The sequence below is a fragment of the Maniola jurtina genome, chromosome 16 (genome assembly GCF_905333055.1).
Source record: "Maniola jurtina chromosome 16, ilManJurt1.1, whole genome shotgun sequence".
NCBI lineage: Eukaryota > Metazoa > Arthropoda > Insecta > Lepidoptera > Nymphalidae > Maniola > Maniola jurtina.
Window position 1 is genome coordinate 10,483,258 of NC_060044.1, and position 17,366 is coordinate 10,500,623.

The 17,366-nt window shown below is 38.9% G+C and overlaps 1 protein-coding gene across 1 annotated transcript in view; it reads left to right on the forward strand.

Annotated features, from left to right (window-relative positions):
* LOC123873044 (interference hedgehog) overlaps positions 1-17,366 on the forward strand; it is a 62,397-nt gene that overhangs the window by 37,185 nt on the left and 7,846 nt on the right. Inside the window, exons 3-11 of the mRNA XM_045917707.1 lie at positions 7,163-7,398; positions 8,584-8,778; positions 9,207-9,379; positions 10,935-11,139; positions 11,555-11,771; positions 13,830-13,960; positions 14,299-14,383; positions 14,726-14,832; positions 15,892-16,010. Coding sequence (XP_045773663.1) covers positions 7,163-7,398; positions 8,584-8,778; positions 9,207-9,379; positions 10,935-11,139; positions 11,555-11,771; positions 13,830-13,960; positions 14,299-14,383; positions 14,726-14,832; positions 15,892-16,010 — 1,468 coding nt within the window. The remainder of the gene's footprint in view (positions 1-7,162; positions 7,399-8,583; positions 8,779-9,206; positions 9,380-10,934; positions 11,140-11,554; positions 11,772-13,829; positions 13,961-14,298; positions 14,384-14,725; positions 14,833-15,891; positions 16,011-17,366) is intronic.

Below are 17,366 nucleotides of genomic sequence, written 5' to 3' on the forward strand. Positions count from 1 at the left end.
TTGTCTGTCTGTCCGTCTGTCGTATCTGTCAAGAAAACCTATCGGGTACTTCCCGTTGACCTAGAATCATGAAATTTGCTAGGTAGGTAGGTCTTGTAGCACAAGTAAGGAATAAATCCGAAAACTGCGAATTTGTGATTACATCACAAAAAAATGTGTTCATGAACATGGTGTTAAATACCTGAAATTTAATGTAAAAAAACTTTTTAAAGCCAGATCTCCCCAAAATACGTGATTCCTTGCAATGCTACAGTGAAAACTCGATTTGTTTACTCATTAAAATTAATTGCTATTTGCCAGCAAAATTATCTACTTTTTTAATCCAGAACAAATTGATGGAACAGTCTGTTTCATTCCAAGCGACCCATTTCACCCTTCGAGATAAACATCTTTAAGTGACGTGACTTTCAAATTATGTGCTGTCCATTGTCGCGTGTGTGAGGCTACATTCCAGCTTGTTAGTAAGTAAACCAGCGTTGTACGATATGAAAGGAGAAAGGCTCTTATAGATTTTTATTTCTTTTATTTTTGAATTGGTCGTTGTCGCTCCCGAGTCCCGGCGGATGCGGCAGGTAGCCATGCACACATTGACAGTTCGTGTATTGACGTGAAGTTAAATAAAAAAAAATCGGCCAAGTGCGAGTCAGACTAGCACTGAAAGGGTTCCTACCATCATAAAAGAAATACCAATTTTTATTGTAATGTGTACTATTTACCTACTTAATCACAAATTCACGGTTTCCGGATTTTTCCCTTTAGGCAAGTATGTGCAATAAAAATTGCTAGCTGCCAAATTTCATGATTCTAGGTCAATGGAAGTAGAGACCAGCTCTATAGGTTTTGATTCCTTTGGCGGGTCTCGCAGACAACGAAGTGATCCTTGAGTGAACGTTGGGTGCCTTTTTCCTTTTGACGTACGGAACCCTAAAAATCACTAATCCAGTAGCGGGTTCTGTAGATAATTTATGAAGTGATATGTCTTACTTGGACGGTGTTAATAATAAAAACTTGTTTGAGTTTCCGAACCGGTAGAGTTATGAACTTATGATGTCCAAGCAAGTTCTACTTACTATGTAGGTAGTTGCTGTTAAACTTTGTTGTATGTACGACTACATTGCTACTGTACAAACTGCAGTTCTTATGGCATATACCTAATTAGCTGGATCTCATAATTGTAGCTTTATTATCATAAATATAATCCATCCCCACTCATATTATCTTTATCTAAATATATAAAAGGAAAAGCTGACTGACTGACAGATTGATTTATCAACGCACAGCTCAAAGTATTGGACGGAACGGGATGAAATATTTGGCATAAAACATACTATTATAATCACATATAACATTTGCCATGTTATATGATTTCGAACAAACTGTGTAGTCCTTACATCTACACAGCATTTTGGCATTATCTAATACGATTTTTTTTTTAATCTCGGATGTAACAGATGTAACACCATTGTTATCCCTGACGACATGGTCTGACGCTAAATACAGACTCACACTATTACACCATAAGGCCATTATGTGTAAGCTACTTGCGGATCTCAAAAAAACCGGTCGTTGCAGCCGGGGTCTGGAGCCCAAACCTCAATGGCTGCTTGCGTTTGTGTGTACACAGCAATTTCACGGTAACTCGTCATAATGTTGGCTCTCTTATTAGAGGCAGGTCATTAGGTGGTAAGTGTCGACCAGTTTGGCTGTTCGAAATGAACGGTTGATACTTGATACTCGTACCTATAGTACGCGACAAGTCGAGATGGCAATCGGGGTGGGGATATCCCGTACATCCACACAGCCCCCGTGCTAAACTTATACCTACTTACTAGCTTACGTTTGGGACATGGGGTTAATTGTAGTTGCTCTTTTACTTCTTGACTATACTTTACTGAAACTTGCTACTCGCACTTTGAGCTCTTTTGAACTGTCAACAATCTAGTTTTTAACCCCCGACCCAAAAAGAGGGGTGTTATAAGTTTGACGTGTGTATCTGTGTATCTGTCTGTGGCAGCGTAGCGCCTAAACGAATGAACCGATTTTAATTTAGTTTTTTTTTGTTTGAAAGGTGGCTTGATCGAGAGTGTTCTTAGCTATAATCCAAGAAAATCGGTTCAGCCGTTTGAAAGTTATCAGCTATTTTCTAGTTACTGTAACCTTCACTTGTCGGGGGTGTTATAAATTTTTAATTTACACTTGTGATACATAAAATTCCAAGGATTTTCGCTGGTTTCTCAGAATTTTTGCAACTGAAAAAATGATTTACCAAAGAGCTTTCACTGTAACCTTTTGCTTTTTCAATCTCTATATGGAAATCATACCTACGTATCCGAATTCGTGCTGAATATCGTTCAAATGTTAAATAGAAGCAGGCGTTATTTTGTGGAAGTTCATGTAACACAAGAAACAACAAGTAGGAATAATTCGCTACGATCTACCAAAACAGACTTTCATACTTAAAAAAACCGGCCAAGTGCGAATCAGACTCGCGCACCGGGGGTTCCGTACTCGGGTATTTTTCCGACATTTTGCACGATAAATCAAAAACTATTAAATACATAAAAATAAATAAAAATCTGTTTTAGAATGTACAGGTAAAGCCCTTTCATATTATGATACCCCACTTGGTATTTAGTTGTCTTACTTTGAAAATTGAAAAACATTTTATTAATGATATAACCACAAATTCACTGTTTTCGGATTTATTTCTTTACTTGTGCTATAAGACCTACATACCTGCCAAATTTCATGATTGTAGGTCGACGGAAAGTACCCTATAGGTTTTCTTGACAGACAGACAGACAGACAACAAAGTGATCCTATAATAAGGGTTCCGTTTTTTCTTTTGAGGTATGGAACCCTAATAACGATAAATGATGAATATCATCCATCATTATCACAGTTATAAAAACCATATAAAACAGACTCCAGAGTCAAACTTAATTTCTGAAAGCTCCATAAAGCTTGCTATCAAATTATATGGCGAGAATCGTTTCAACGTAAATTAGAAAAAACTCATGATAATTGCGCTCCGACATCAGTCGTTAAGTACTGAATGTAAAGTAAGTACGCAATAAAAAAATATTAGACAGAATAAACAAGGCTTTAAACTGGATGACTTGCCTTCTGTTTTCCTTAAGGTTAAGATCCACACAAAGTGCGAAAATCGTTTTAGTATCGTAACTTTAGGCGTAAATAATAGAAGAAGGTATGAAATCTTCAAAACTATTTTCCAATAGGCTATGAAGTATGGACTAATAGGCATATATCCCAAAAGTTGACAGAAGGGCTGGCTCATTTTTTGCGCAACGGATCAGCCTGGCTGTCCAACGCGGAAATGCAGCCAGTATTCTTGGCACCATTGCACGCGGGCATGATTTGTATAGTAATTAGATAAGGCTAGCTTTAAGTTTTATTGTAATATTTTCATTAAAAAAAAAGTTGAAATAAGTTTATTTTGCGTGAATCTATTTAGTTTTATTGATTAAGTAGTGTTTTTTGTAAGAACATTTCCAAATCTGCTGTTCAACATTTTTTGCACGATTATTTGCGATACAAATAGTATGTTGATCACACGACACGATGCTTGCTAAGATGCATTTTACGAGTAGCTTTAAGTTCTGCATACATGAACTATGTTGGCCAGTAATGAAGATCAGCAGAAACCATCAGGGAATAAAGTGGAACCACTCCTGCCCAACCTCGACATTTTCTAACAGCGCGCTTTGCGTCTTGCGTTTATTTTGTGCCACGTTTCGTGAACTGGTTTCTTGAATGAATATGGTTCACGGATGGTTCAAAACCAATCGTGTATGTTCTTATGTGTATATTAGACTGCGACTCGCACTTGACCGATTTTTTATATAGAATGCATTTTAGTCATTCATGCACTTACATTGAACGCATTGTTTCGCGTTTGCCGTTGCGTCGCGTCTGCCGTCACGCTTTGTGTGTGTACAAGCCTTAACGCCTATTTTATTGCAAATGGGGTACAGCTAAGTTTTTTCGATTTCAATTCAATCCATTATTATTTCCAAATTGAAAAACAAACGTTCATGTAGCTTAATTGGGTAAATACAAAGATATTTAACCTTATGTTATTGATAGATAGGATTCACAAAACTCGTTAAATATACTATGAAAAAAAACCAGCCAGGTGCGAATCAGACTCGCACACGAAGGATTCTGTACCATATCGTACAAGAATTAACACTTTTAAATTTTTTGAGTTTACGTAGTGGCAATTTTGAAATTTTTAGTACATATTTGTTGTGTTTTTAGTATTATTTGTTGTCATGTAGTAACCACTTTATATTGTAAATATTATTGTAAATTTTTATTAAGCCTTCATGTTAAAAATTCTGTGTATATCTTGTGTAATGTATATTTTATTTAGGTATAGTATTGCTGTGTACACCTATTAGGGGTTGTCACTTAGATTAGGATCTTTTGTTTTTATGTTTGGACCATTTTTAGTTACAACCTGTTGTGTGTACCTTTGAATAAATAAATAAATAAATAAATAAAGTGGCAATAGAGATACACATTCTGTAATTTTAGCTCTCTACCTATTATGGTTCACGAGATGCAGCCCACTGACAGACAGACGGACAGAAGGATGGACGGACGGACGGACAGCGGAGTCCGTCCGTCAGTATGGAGCGGAGTTGTTGGCAGTTTGGTTACGGAACCATAAAAACGAAAGTCATTTAAATGAATAAAATAAAGGTTTGTGCAGCAGATCCAGCCTCAACAAGACAAATACCGGAAAAATATATCTACTTCCGTACAGCGTGACGTTAATTATAATTAACTAGCTGATGCCCGCAGCTTCGCCCGCGTGGATTGGTCAGATCCCCTGCAGCATCAGGATTGAGGAGTTGGACTCCAAATTTTTTATGAAACAATGTCGCAAAGTTCCTCTATCGATTAAAAAAGAAATGACGCAAATCGGTTCAGAAATCTCGGAGATTTCGGTGTACATAGGTAGAAAAACACAACTCCCTTTTTAAAAGTCGGTTAAAAAAGTAGCCTATTTTACGCCCTGGTCAATCCTCTACTTGCCTGTGAAAGTCCCGTCAAAATCGGTTCAGCCGTTCCAAAGAATAGCCTTTTCAAACAGACAGACAGACAGACAGACAGACAGACAAAAATTTTAAAAACGTGTGATTCAGTTATGGTATCGTTCAAATAACCATATGAGCTTAATATGAGGTAGTTATTTCGAAATTACAGACAGACACTCCAATTTTATTTATTAGTATAGAAGTATAGATTATGTTAAAATTTTCGAAAAATCTAATTTAAAAAAAAAATGAATTCTAGCTTCATAAACTACCGCTATATAAAATATCACATCATTTTATTACAAGAGTCCAAGATCCTATTAATTATTGGCTGATCTGTTTTTTAACAGCCAGCAAGAGTATAGTCAAAAGTCGGCCGACCAAAATCATACTCGTATTATGATCATACATATTATGTTACTCGATGCCACGATTCAATATTAAAAGATTTTGTTATATAAAGTTGCTCTACTTTTTATATAGTTCAATCTCCTTGGGTAAAAAAAAAACTAAATGTGGAGTGGAAATTCTTTCTAAAAATGCCCGGTTGGTTCCGTTCTAATATGTACAGATTAAAAGGAAATGAGTGTAATTAAAACAATAAAATTTTATCCTGTATTTACTGAATGTATGTAATCTTGTTGCAGTTCTCCATAACATTCTCAAAGATAGGTGGAGTCTACCAACCTGCACTTAGCAATCATGGTGGATTATGCCTAAAGCCTTCTCATTCTGAAAGGAGACTCGTACTCAGTAGTGGACCGGTGATGGGTTCATGGGTTCATGAGAATAAAAATGAGATCAATACCTTGACATACTAGGTAATAGGTATAGGTTCAATATCATGCTTATTTGGGTTTGGGACCATACCACAAGGTCAAAAAATATTTTCGAAACCTGAGAGCGTCAATCAACACAAGTTATTATATCTTAACCAGCCAGACGAACGTATTCCAAGGTAGTGATTCAACATACAGATAAAGTTGTTTTAAATTCTCCCAGCGGTCGTTGCTTCGTAAGAAGAATCTGATAATTTCGCGTCTTCCCATCCCGAACGTCCAATATCAACTGTAAATATCAAACGATTGTTCATCTAAATACATTTAAATAGGGTTCAATTTCCTTTGGGAGGTGCAATAAAATATTAATCACACGATTTGATGCGTCATTCACGTTTCAAGATCAAAATGTGTGGGTAACAATATTCCAAGGACGCCGACTCGAGATTTCTCTCATTGGTTACGTATGTATCATGGAACGAAGAACGCAAACAAAAAAACGTAACTGACTTCTTTTTGGATTTTAATAGGTGGCTGACTGCCCACTTGCGACAGCGATAAAATATGTAGCATGACTTCCGAACAAAATGTGCTTTAAATAGCTTCCTCAAAAGTCAAAATGCATGACTTAAGGTTGGGTGCATACTTTCAAACAACGATGACGATACAACCCTGTAATTGTTACATAGATACAATTAGTATTGTAAAAAAAAAATGAATTTCAGACCCACGCACGGTCGACTAGTCGCCCGGCGTGGCGACTCAGTCGACGGCGACCGACGTATAGATATAAATTGCAGATTCAAGGTCGCCGTCGACTGAGTCGCCGGGCGACTTGTCGGCCATGCGTAAGGCCCCGGATAAGTGTAGTTAAGTAGGATTCCACTTACGGCTATGTAAATTGTAACGTATTGAAATAGGATTCGCCCGCGTGCATTAAGATTTTCAAAAACCCCGTGGGAACATATAAAAATAAACTATGCAATTATTCTAAGCTATGCAATCAAACAAAGACATAAATAGGCTGCTAAAATCATAAAACCTTCCCTAGTTACAATTTACAATACACCCACGTCACAATAAAAAGAGACGTCATATCACAGTTACTAATCCGATGCCTTTGATCTCGTGGTAAATGATCACCACGACGACACTTCAACATAGGGCCTCCCTTAACTACGTAGATCAGTTCGGGTCACTCCTTTGTCCCGCACTTATCACACGATTGCTCTATCTAACTTCGTCGAACCTCTGTATGTAATATCATAATTCATATCCTTACTCTGTGCCCACAGTAAGCGAAATCATTTTTTCCAGAAATCGAAATGGAGTTCACCAAGTACCCCGAGTCAGTGACCGCGCCAGTAGGCGACGAGGTGACCTTCGAATGCACAGTCCGGGTGCCTGGAGAGAGGCTGACCTGGCGGTGGCGACCCGCTGATGACCTGGAGTGGAATGACTGGAACAACGTGGACGGTGTCAATGACAAGGACGGTGTGTCTACGAGATTGGTGGTGCAAGTGAGAGAGAAGACTTCCTCTGCGTTGTATCAGGTGAGGTGTTGTTACAGCTGGATATATAGCAGAGATTTTTACAAATGTACTTTTGCTCCTCAGTAAAATTCCTCAGTGCTTGAAGACCAAAGTCTTCGAACAGCCTTCAAATTACCAGTGATGACATTACAGTCAATCAACGGGCGATAGAGAGAACAAAGGTTGGAGATTCTCTATGCCAGTTCAGAAATGAGGAGATCCTTAGGAGAACCAGAGTTACCGACATAGCTCAACGGGTTGAAAGCTGAAGTAGCAATAAGCAGGGCATATAGTTCGAAAAACTGATAGACGTTGGGTTTCCAAAGTGTTAAAATGGTGACCTTACATCAGAAATTACATCGTTGGAAGACCTCCTACGGATTCTCTTCTACGGATCTCATATTATTCTTCTCAACTTTTTGGTTTGATTACGTAGAGATTCGAGAATGATTTTCTTGATGATGATAAGAGTATCTAAGTAATGAATATTAGCTTCCATTGCGAAAAAAACCTTTATAAAACGCAAAGAAACCCTGTCAAAAACAACACGTTTGTACGTTCTATTGTTATTCTTTTATTATCCCAAGGATTCCTTACAAAGACTGTTCTAGAAAATGAAACACGTTAATTTTATTGTAACAGGACATTCTTTGTCAGTATTATGTCTCATTCTTGGAACTCGGCGTATCGATCGAAATACGAAACAAATACGTAACATTTTCTGCGGTTGGCTTCTGGGCTTTATAAAGACGACATTAATTTTATCTAGACATTTCGATTTGGTGATAGCGGTGAATCTCATGCCGGCCCACTACTGAGGATGGGTCTCTACTCAGAATGAGAAAGGTTTGGCCATACCTAGTCTAAAACGCTGGCCAAATATGGCTTGGCAGACTTCAGATACCTTTGAGATCATCTCGTGGAGAACTCTCAGGCATACAGGTTTCCTCACGACATTTTTCTTTATCGATAAAATCGCACATGACTTCGAAATTTGTAAGTGCAAGCCCTGGATCGAACCCCGGATCCCTCCACTAGGAGGCTGACGTCTAAACCACTAGGCTATCACCGTTTTCAAGATGTTCTAATATGTGCGCTATGGAGCAGGGTGATGGCATATGCCGGTGGCTTTATACATCGTTCCAAAAAAGGCACCGGTAGCGTCTGCCGAATATGTCATATAATATTTTAATAACTTGTCCTCAGTGCATGGTGTGGTATGGAGCGATAAGCCTAGTATCGATTCCTGCACGCCTCACGATCGCCAAGGTGGACATCAGCAGGAACAGCCCCGAGAGACGCGTCATAACAGCTCCTCTGCATAACACCGTGGTATTGCATTGTAAGGAACCGATGTCGGAGCCGCCCGCTAGACTTAGCTGGTGGAAGGAGACTTCAAAGGTAAGGTATAATTTAGATTGGATTATTCTCTTTTTCAACTTTTTTTTGTATCGCGAATGAGTACCTATCTATTTTTTTTAATATTTTTATTCAGATTAAAGTTAGCCCTTGACAGCAATATATCACCTGGTGGTAAGTGATGATGCAGTCTAAGATGGAAGCGGGCTAACCTGGAAGGGGTATGGCAGTTTTCATTAAACCCATACTCCTAGTCCTTTGGTTTCTACGTGGCATCGTACAGGAACTCTAAATCGCTTGGCGGGTGGTAACTAGCCACGGCCGAAGCCTTCTACCAGACCAGACCATGCAAATTATAAAATTCCAAACCCTGTCGGGAATAGAGCCCTGGACATCCCACTAATAAGACCGCATCGCTTACCACTGCACCAGGCAGGCAGGGCTATCTATAGATCCGTATTTATTGTCAGGGTTCAAGAAAACAGCTCGACACGCCCCACGGAGTCCTCATCATAAACAACGCCACTGTGGAAGACAGCGGTTCATACGGGTGCGTGGCGACCAACGACATCAGCGAGCAGACCGTAGACTTGCCCGAGAGGACGTATCTGAAGATACAACACGAAGGACATGGAGGATTCAGGTTAGTTGTGTTAAAACCAACCTTAACCAAGTTGCTAGTTGCCCAGCGTTGGCAAACTCCCCACTAGATGGACATAGGGCATCGAACAAGTCGCAGGGAGCCGCTGCATTCAGACGGTGCAAGATCGTGGCGTGTGGAAATCCCTACAAGAGACCAACAACCGACGTCTATCGGTTGACAATGATAATGATGATGATTACTTATTGCACAACCCTTCAAAAACGTTAGTGTGATAAGCCCCATAGTACAATATTAAAGGCCTGTAGCGCAAAACCGTGGCGTATGGAAGTCCTTATAAGAGACTACGAATAGGTACCTATGTCCAGCAGTGGACGTCCTGTCAGTTGATAACGACGATGACAATGATGAAAACTTAATCGCATACTTTGGCCTCGTGTTCCATTTGTACACAATGTGTTTGCGTATTTCTTAGGCACTACTGATAAGAGCGTATAAAGATTTTTGGCCTAAGTTTCAGAATTTTATGCCAAGAGTTCAGAGTTGAAATAAGAAAGACTATAACTAATAGGCAAGGCAAAGACAAAGATGAAGAATCTTCACGATTTCTGAGTAGATAAAAGTCCTATCGAAGAGTACCTACTCATCTTAGAATTTACTCGTTTCATTTTTGTGGCGAACCAAAGCTTCTTAAAACTTTTTTTAGAGGTGAAGCTTAGGTAAAGTTAAGTTAAGTCGAAGGTAACTTTCGTGGTACTTTCTTTATGGAAAAAGAGGAACATTTTGCTATAGTTTTAAAATTTTAAAAACTATGACTTGCATGTTGACTGTAGGTGCAGGTATCTAAATCAAGATAATGGGATATCCATCATCCATGAAGGCTCATTTGTAATTCATGTGAGCTTTTACAGCACTTAGCGGTTTTTGGAAAAAGAAAAGCTTTTATAGTTACTCGTATTATTGCAACATAATTTTTAAATCGTAAAAATTCAACTGGCAAAAAAGTACTGAATTATTTATAAAGGTACCTTTTAAAGATCATGATGTCACGTATTTTAAATTACGGCTGATATTGAGTTACAGCTATGGACAAAAAATATATCGCAATTTCCGACGCACTATGAAAGAGATATAACAATACCTATTTAATTCACCATTCATCCATCACCAGGGGTGACCAATGACTGAACATAGGCTTTATCTTGAGCGTACCACCACACACGGTCCTCCGTCTTCTCTTTCCACTTTCTTGAGTTCGTCGATTGAGGTTCGTTGAGGTTGTCCCAAACTGCGCTTAAAGGGGTGTGGTCTCCAGATCCCACCTGCCAATCTCAAATCCAGAAAAATCCTTAGACAATATTATGATATGTCACTTGCTACTTTGGACCCTCGGATAACATCCAAAAGAAGAAACTGTCATATCAACGTATAGCTTAAGTTTCAATTCTAAATCCGCTGTGTCCAAACTTTTGAGAAAGAGATTTTGTATGAAGGTTTTCTTTATAATGTAAACCCCTACTAAAAAGATTTTCAGATTTTCCACCCGCAGCAAAGCCAGAAAGGTTCAGCTAATAGTCAATAAAATATTTTCCTACAGATTCCTAGAAACAGAAGACTATGTGGGCAGAATAGACAAAGAAGGAGTATTAAGCATGCCCGTACTGCCAGATAATTCTTTAAGACTGTGGTGTGGAATCGTCGGTACTCCTCAACCAAGAGTCGCCTGGAGCAAAGGCACTGATACCAACTTACCTGGACAAACCAATAGCCTGGTTGTGGAGAACTTTACTGGGGAACATGAGGTATGCAGTATTATTGCTTTTTAAATATAACTTGCTTTTGTCGTCAACTATTGAACAATTAACCATTAAGATTAACTTTTAACTATTATCCTAAGCAAAATATCCTGAAGCGGTTTCTAGATAGGGACGAGGAAACGATATTAACTTCATTTCAACAAATTTCGTGAAATAAGTGTCATAGCTAGCGCATAATTCCACGGGAGACGTAATTAAAGGCGACTGAAGGTGGATTAAGGTTTCCACGGTCAAATTTTTATAGTATCGTGAGTATCGTATGAACTTATGCTAGACTGTATCGCACCTGTGCCCTATCCCTAATGACAGCGGTGGCTGTGGTATTCCGTCCCGTGCACCAAAACCTCTCATTACATAATAATCATACTTTCACTATTTAAATGACACCAAATTTTCTCAGGGCGTCTACTCCTGCTCAGCAAACGGCCTCCGTCGCTCGTGGAAGGTTATAGCCCTCCAACCTCCTCATTGGGAAGGGTCAGCGGGCAGCGTCAACGCTAGTGAAGGGGCCAGTGCCCAGATCTCCTGCGGGGTTCCTCATGGCCAGCCTGCACCTGTGGTACACTGGATTCTGAACGCTGAACTGATCAAGACTGGCAAAGGGGTGAAAGCTACAGGTTGGTAAAATTATTAAGATTCTTGCACCTTCGTACTGAGAATGCTCGGCGGGCAACGTCAGCGCTAGCAAAGATGCCGATCCCATCTCACGTGTTGCGTAGATTCAGGTTTTCCAAAAATCCCGTGAGGACTCTATTTTACTGGATATAATGTGTCCTATGGCCTACTTCAGTATTGTGCCAATCGTCAAGATGAGTTCAGCGGTTGAGTCGTGAAATTGTAACAAACAGACACACTTTTGTATTTATAATATTAGTGTGGCGATTTTTCTACCTTCATACGAAAGAACTGGTTTCGTTAACATTTTCCATTACTTTTAGACCAGTCAATTAAGTTCACATTAAGTTTAGTGTAGAACCTTACTTTAAGATAAGTGTACTTCCGAATTAGCACCATTGTCGTAGATAAATCAATACAAGGCAATAAAAAGCTTCCTCTCTCTGGGAGTAATAGAGCGAGTAAGTTTAAAGAAGTAATTTAGTGCGCACTGAACAGCGGAGTCCCCTTTCTTCTTCGATCGTTGTTTGGAACTTGTTATCCACTTTGACGTAGTGTATAAAGGGAACTAACAGCAATTAATATAATTTGCGAAGTCTCGTAGAAAACAATCTCTTTTACAACTTATTTCTCTAATTAGAGCTTGAAGAAAAAATACTTTTAAAGTGTAAGTTACTACTTACATACTACAAAAACAATTATTTAGATGTATTTCAATGTATTTGTTAATAATTTTTATTTTTATAACTGGCATCATGTTACTGATTTGGCTGGGTAGTGGAAATAAAGAGTTCCATAGAATTAGAAATAGACGTTGAGGTCCCAAGATGCTAGAACCTACGTACTGAACCTGTGCTCAGGTGCGATCTCGCACCGCAAGGCGCAGCAGCTTTGGGAGTTGGGACCTCAACATCCATCGGCTTTTCGAACTATGTGCTCTACCTATTGCCACTTCAGCTTCGTAAACCGTTGAGCTATGTCAGTTACTCTGGTTTTCCTACCGATCCCCTCATTTGATCACGTACAGAATTACACTAATATTATAAAGGCGAAAGTTTGTGTATGTGTGTGTGTGTGTGTGTGTGTGTGTGTGTGTATGTTTGTTACTCCTTCACGCAAAAACTACTGGACGGATTTGGCTGAAATTTGAAATGGAGATAGATAATATCCTGGATTAGCACATAGGCTACTTTTTATCCCGGAAAATCAAAGAGTTCCCACGGGATTTCAAAAAACCTAAATCCACGCGGGCGAAGCCGCGGTCATCGGCTAGTGTTCTCTATGGGCGATGGATCGGAAACTTGGAGTTCCAAGCATCGCTCGCTGAGTGACTCTGAGCTTTCTTATGAGAACCATAATATAGTTAGGGACCATTGGCATCACGCCTTCAAAGTTTTACACACGTCTTAAAAAAAAACTCTTATAGCTAAGCTTAACAAATTGTAAAGCAATAAATTCACAATTTTTCCCTTTCTACAGCAGCAACTGCGCGAGTTAGTTTAAAAGTAATTTAGCGCTAAGGATCCGAGTTTCCCGACTTGTTCGATCGTTGTTTGGTGTTCACAAATAGCGCTCTGTTTTTACCTGAACACCTACAACTCACTACATTGTACGTTACTTTTAGAATGAATTTATAGTAAGTATGTGCGACAATCTCAGCACGATAAAGGGTGAAAAATATGGTTTCTATTTGTGATGGTTCCTGAGTAGGATTGCGCATTTGATCGTAGATTTGTCTTTCAATCAAGCTGCAACGTAGTTACTTTTTCCATGGATAGAATTAAAAACTTGGAGAGTGACACAAACTTTTTTGCCCTAAGAAATCAAAGAGTTTCGACGGGATTTTTAAAATCCTTAATCCACGCGGAGTAAGTCGCGGGCATCATCTAGTTAAGCGTACAGATTAGTCTGATAAGCCAACTCAAATAAGCCAACGGATGGACTTTAAAACTACGACCTCTCGAATTTGAGTCCATCTCTTGAATAGTAAAGGTACTGAGCTACAGAGGCTATGAGCCTATCATTTTGGCTATATTAATTAAAAAAGGAATTCCTTATAGATTCAGATCTGCACATCGAGCACGTGGAAAAGCGTCACGCGGGTATCGTGCAGTGTTTCGCGTGCAACGCGCTCGGCTGCGCGTACGACGCGGCGCTGCTCACCGTCGTTCCTGTGCAGATATCAGATCAGGTTCAGTACTACCATTTTTATAAGTATATACGGATATACCTGCGCAGAAATCTTATTTTTAATGGCGTGAAAATATCTCAGCCAATCATAGCGCGCGCCCGTCTGATATTGGTTGTTGCATACACACCATGTACTGTATGCGCAAATCATGAGCGAGATAGCACGAGTCTCTGTTGTTCTTGGGTTTAAAATCTTAATAATAACCAATAAAATCTGATAATGATCTGATATGAATAAAAACTATCAACATTTTGCAGGGTAAAACTAGGTAAAGGCTTGAACATAGCGAAAGAAACTTCGTTTACCTTGATAGGAATAACAATTATTTTTTCTTACAGGATTACTCCGCAGAAACGCCGAAGCTTCATATTCCGTCGCAGCTTCCCAAACGACATAACAAGAAAAATCCTAGGAAACATAAAGGTAAATTACTAACAAAATTAGGACATACAAACAGGGCAACCCCCTTAAAGTTTAAAAGGTTAAGGGCATCTGGCAAGGGTTGCCACGATACTGAGTGTCTGGCTTTGCATAACATGATTTCTAATACCATTCCGAAGAAAATATAAAAAAATAGACTTCATACTTTGACGTAAGATTTTTTATACCTTTACTACTTGTTATCTCCCAAAGCCAATGATCCAAACTTCATAGTCGCCGATCATTCCTCCCTATAGAGATACTTCAGCTGTTATAAAATAACGAAGGTCTGGCCCTCGCTGGCTCTTAGTCCATTATGACTATAAATTAATTTTTTTATTGCAGCGGTATTAATACCTCCATCTCGACCAAATGTGACAAGATTGTCCGACGAGAGTGTGATGGTGTCATGGTCCCATGACAACCACGGACTTCCAATACAGTTTTTCAAAGTAGGTGCTCATAGACTACAGGCCCATGTTTAAAAATGGGTGGGTCATATGAACCACCAGGTGACGTATACAGGACGATATAAGAGCATAAATTAATAAGTTTCAGCACCCCCCGGACCACGGAAAGAGAGGGGGTTGCTACCCTCAATTTTTTCCCCTTGTCGCATGATTTTTGTACGGCGTTGCGGAATAATGGATTAGAGGCTGTATTGAAACAGTATGAAACTAGTGCCGTACAGAATCAAATGACCAAATTTACCCCGGAAATTGTCAGAAAATCAAAACATTTACTGACTTTGTGGCGCACCATTTTTTTACGGCACTGCGCGCTTTCTTATTATTTTTCATGGATCTATCGATGGTAAAAATGCCGTACAAAAATATATGACCAAAATGTACTCACTCTACCTGCACTTTTCAATTCTCACCAGCACTCTGTTGGACAGCTTACAAGCGACGGCATAGTGCTGAAACTTATTATTTTATGCTCTTATATCGTCCTGTATACGTCACCTGGTGGTTCATATGACCCACCCATTTTTAAACATGGGCCTGTAGTCTATCATCTTATACTGAAACCAACATTTATTTGAACAAAAGTTTATTTTCTCAAAATATTACAGTACCAACATTTTCAAAAGTAACGCCGATGTACTTGCGCAGAAATCGTATTCTTGAAATGGCGTGAAAATATCTCAGCCAATTATAGCGCGAGCCCATTATATATACATAAGCTATTGGTTGTTGCCTACGCGTCATGTTTTGTACGCACGAATTATGAGCGAGATAGCATGAGTCTCTGTTAATAAAGCCGGTGATTTATTGGCGTACAATTGGTTTGTTACGTTGCGCTTTTTTAACCGACTTCAAAAAAAGGAGGTTCTCAATTCGTCAGAATCTTTTTTTTTATTTTTTTTTATGTATGTTCCCTGATTATTGCGCAAACAATTTTTGGAGATGCGACGTATAAAAATGGCAGTACCTATTGTACAATTCTTATACTTATAATTTCTGCTACACTCTGTCTCTAGAATAATCTTTACAATTTGTTTTCCTCAGGTGCAGTACAGAGAAGTAACGAATTCTTCCAACATCCAATGGCACACGGAAAACTACGACATCCCCACGCACATACATTCCTTTGAGATAGATGGCCTCGTACCAGACAAATATTACAAGTATGTAGCTTTTACCCACTACGAATAATGAAGCTGTTCTAAAGTGTAAAATAAAGATTTCCAGTATTCTTAGGGTCCCTTACCTCAAAGTTAGTTAGTGATTTATCGTGCAAAATGTCGGAAAAAATACCCGAGTACGAAACCCTCGGTGCGCGAGTCTGACTCGCACTTGGCTGGTTATTTCAAATTTTACCTCACATTGTTATAGTAAATGTAACTTTCATGTGAAGATTTCAAGTAACTTTCATTTCATGTAACTTTCATACGCTAGAACTACCTACCTATTGAAAGCTGACAGCTTTATAGATCTTAAACTTGCAGAACTGTGTAATAGCCTACTTATTGAAATGCGAAATTCTACTTTAAAATGTAACAGAAAATCTGTGCAAGAGACGACAAAAAATCTTGAATCAAAAAGCCTGATGCGTGATATGGATACCCTAATCCAATACAATTTCTAAAACCGCAATCCCAGGCAAATATCCTATATTTTATGTTCAAATACCGATAGCAAATGCATTTCGGGTTCTATTTGCTCTTAATAATCAAATTTCCGTTCTGTTATATTACTCAAAAATAAATAACGAGTGGTGAATTATGAAATAATTGGATTCGGTTTCGAGCACAATTCAATTATAGGTTTTAGTTTAAATTTCCAATTTAGAGTTTTAAAGGATTTCATGTGTGGTAGAGACGATGTGTTGAAAATGTCTCAATGAATAAAATGCTATATTTTGTACCTCTAAACCTCCCAACTGACCGGATTTGTGATTCCATTTCGTAAGTTTGTGTCAGCTTCATTTCAAAAACTGAAAAGTTCGCAAGCACGAACGCGTATATATTGACACAACAGTGAAATAATGCGTTTTAGAGCCGTGGTTAAGTGAATCGCCTAAGTCGGTAGGTACTATCCATTTACTATATTGACCTCGGTCTTAAAATAAAAGAATTGAATCGAGAAATTGTTCTTTGGAAAAATTCGTGAACCAGTAGTTGTACCCCACCGCGTCGCTGTGTCAGAACAGCAGCGTGGTTGTCACGTAGCGCTCGGCCACTACTAATGTTTCTCACAGATTCGAGTTTCAGTATATTTTTTTAATTATTTTTTTAATAAAAAAGTGCCTAGTATTTCAAAACAAACAAGTGTAATCGATAGTACTGCTTGATGCGATTCCCTTAGCCAGGATTCCAAAACCACTAAAATTTCACAGTGTAAATCGGGAAACATTATGTCTTAGAATAATTTTCCGATGCATAGATGCCCTTCCGGCCTCAGTTTTCCCTTCCACCTACCTATATAATATGGGTACCTTCAAGTCAAGAGTGAATAGGCAACTTCTAGGCAAGCGCGCTCCA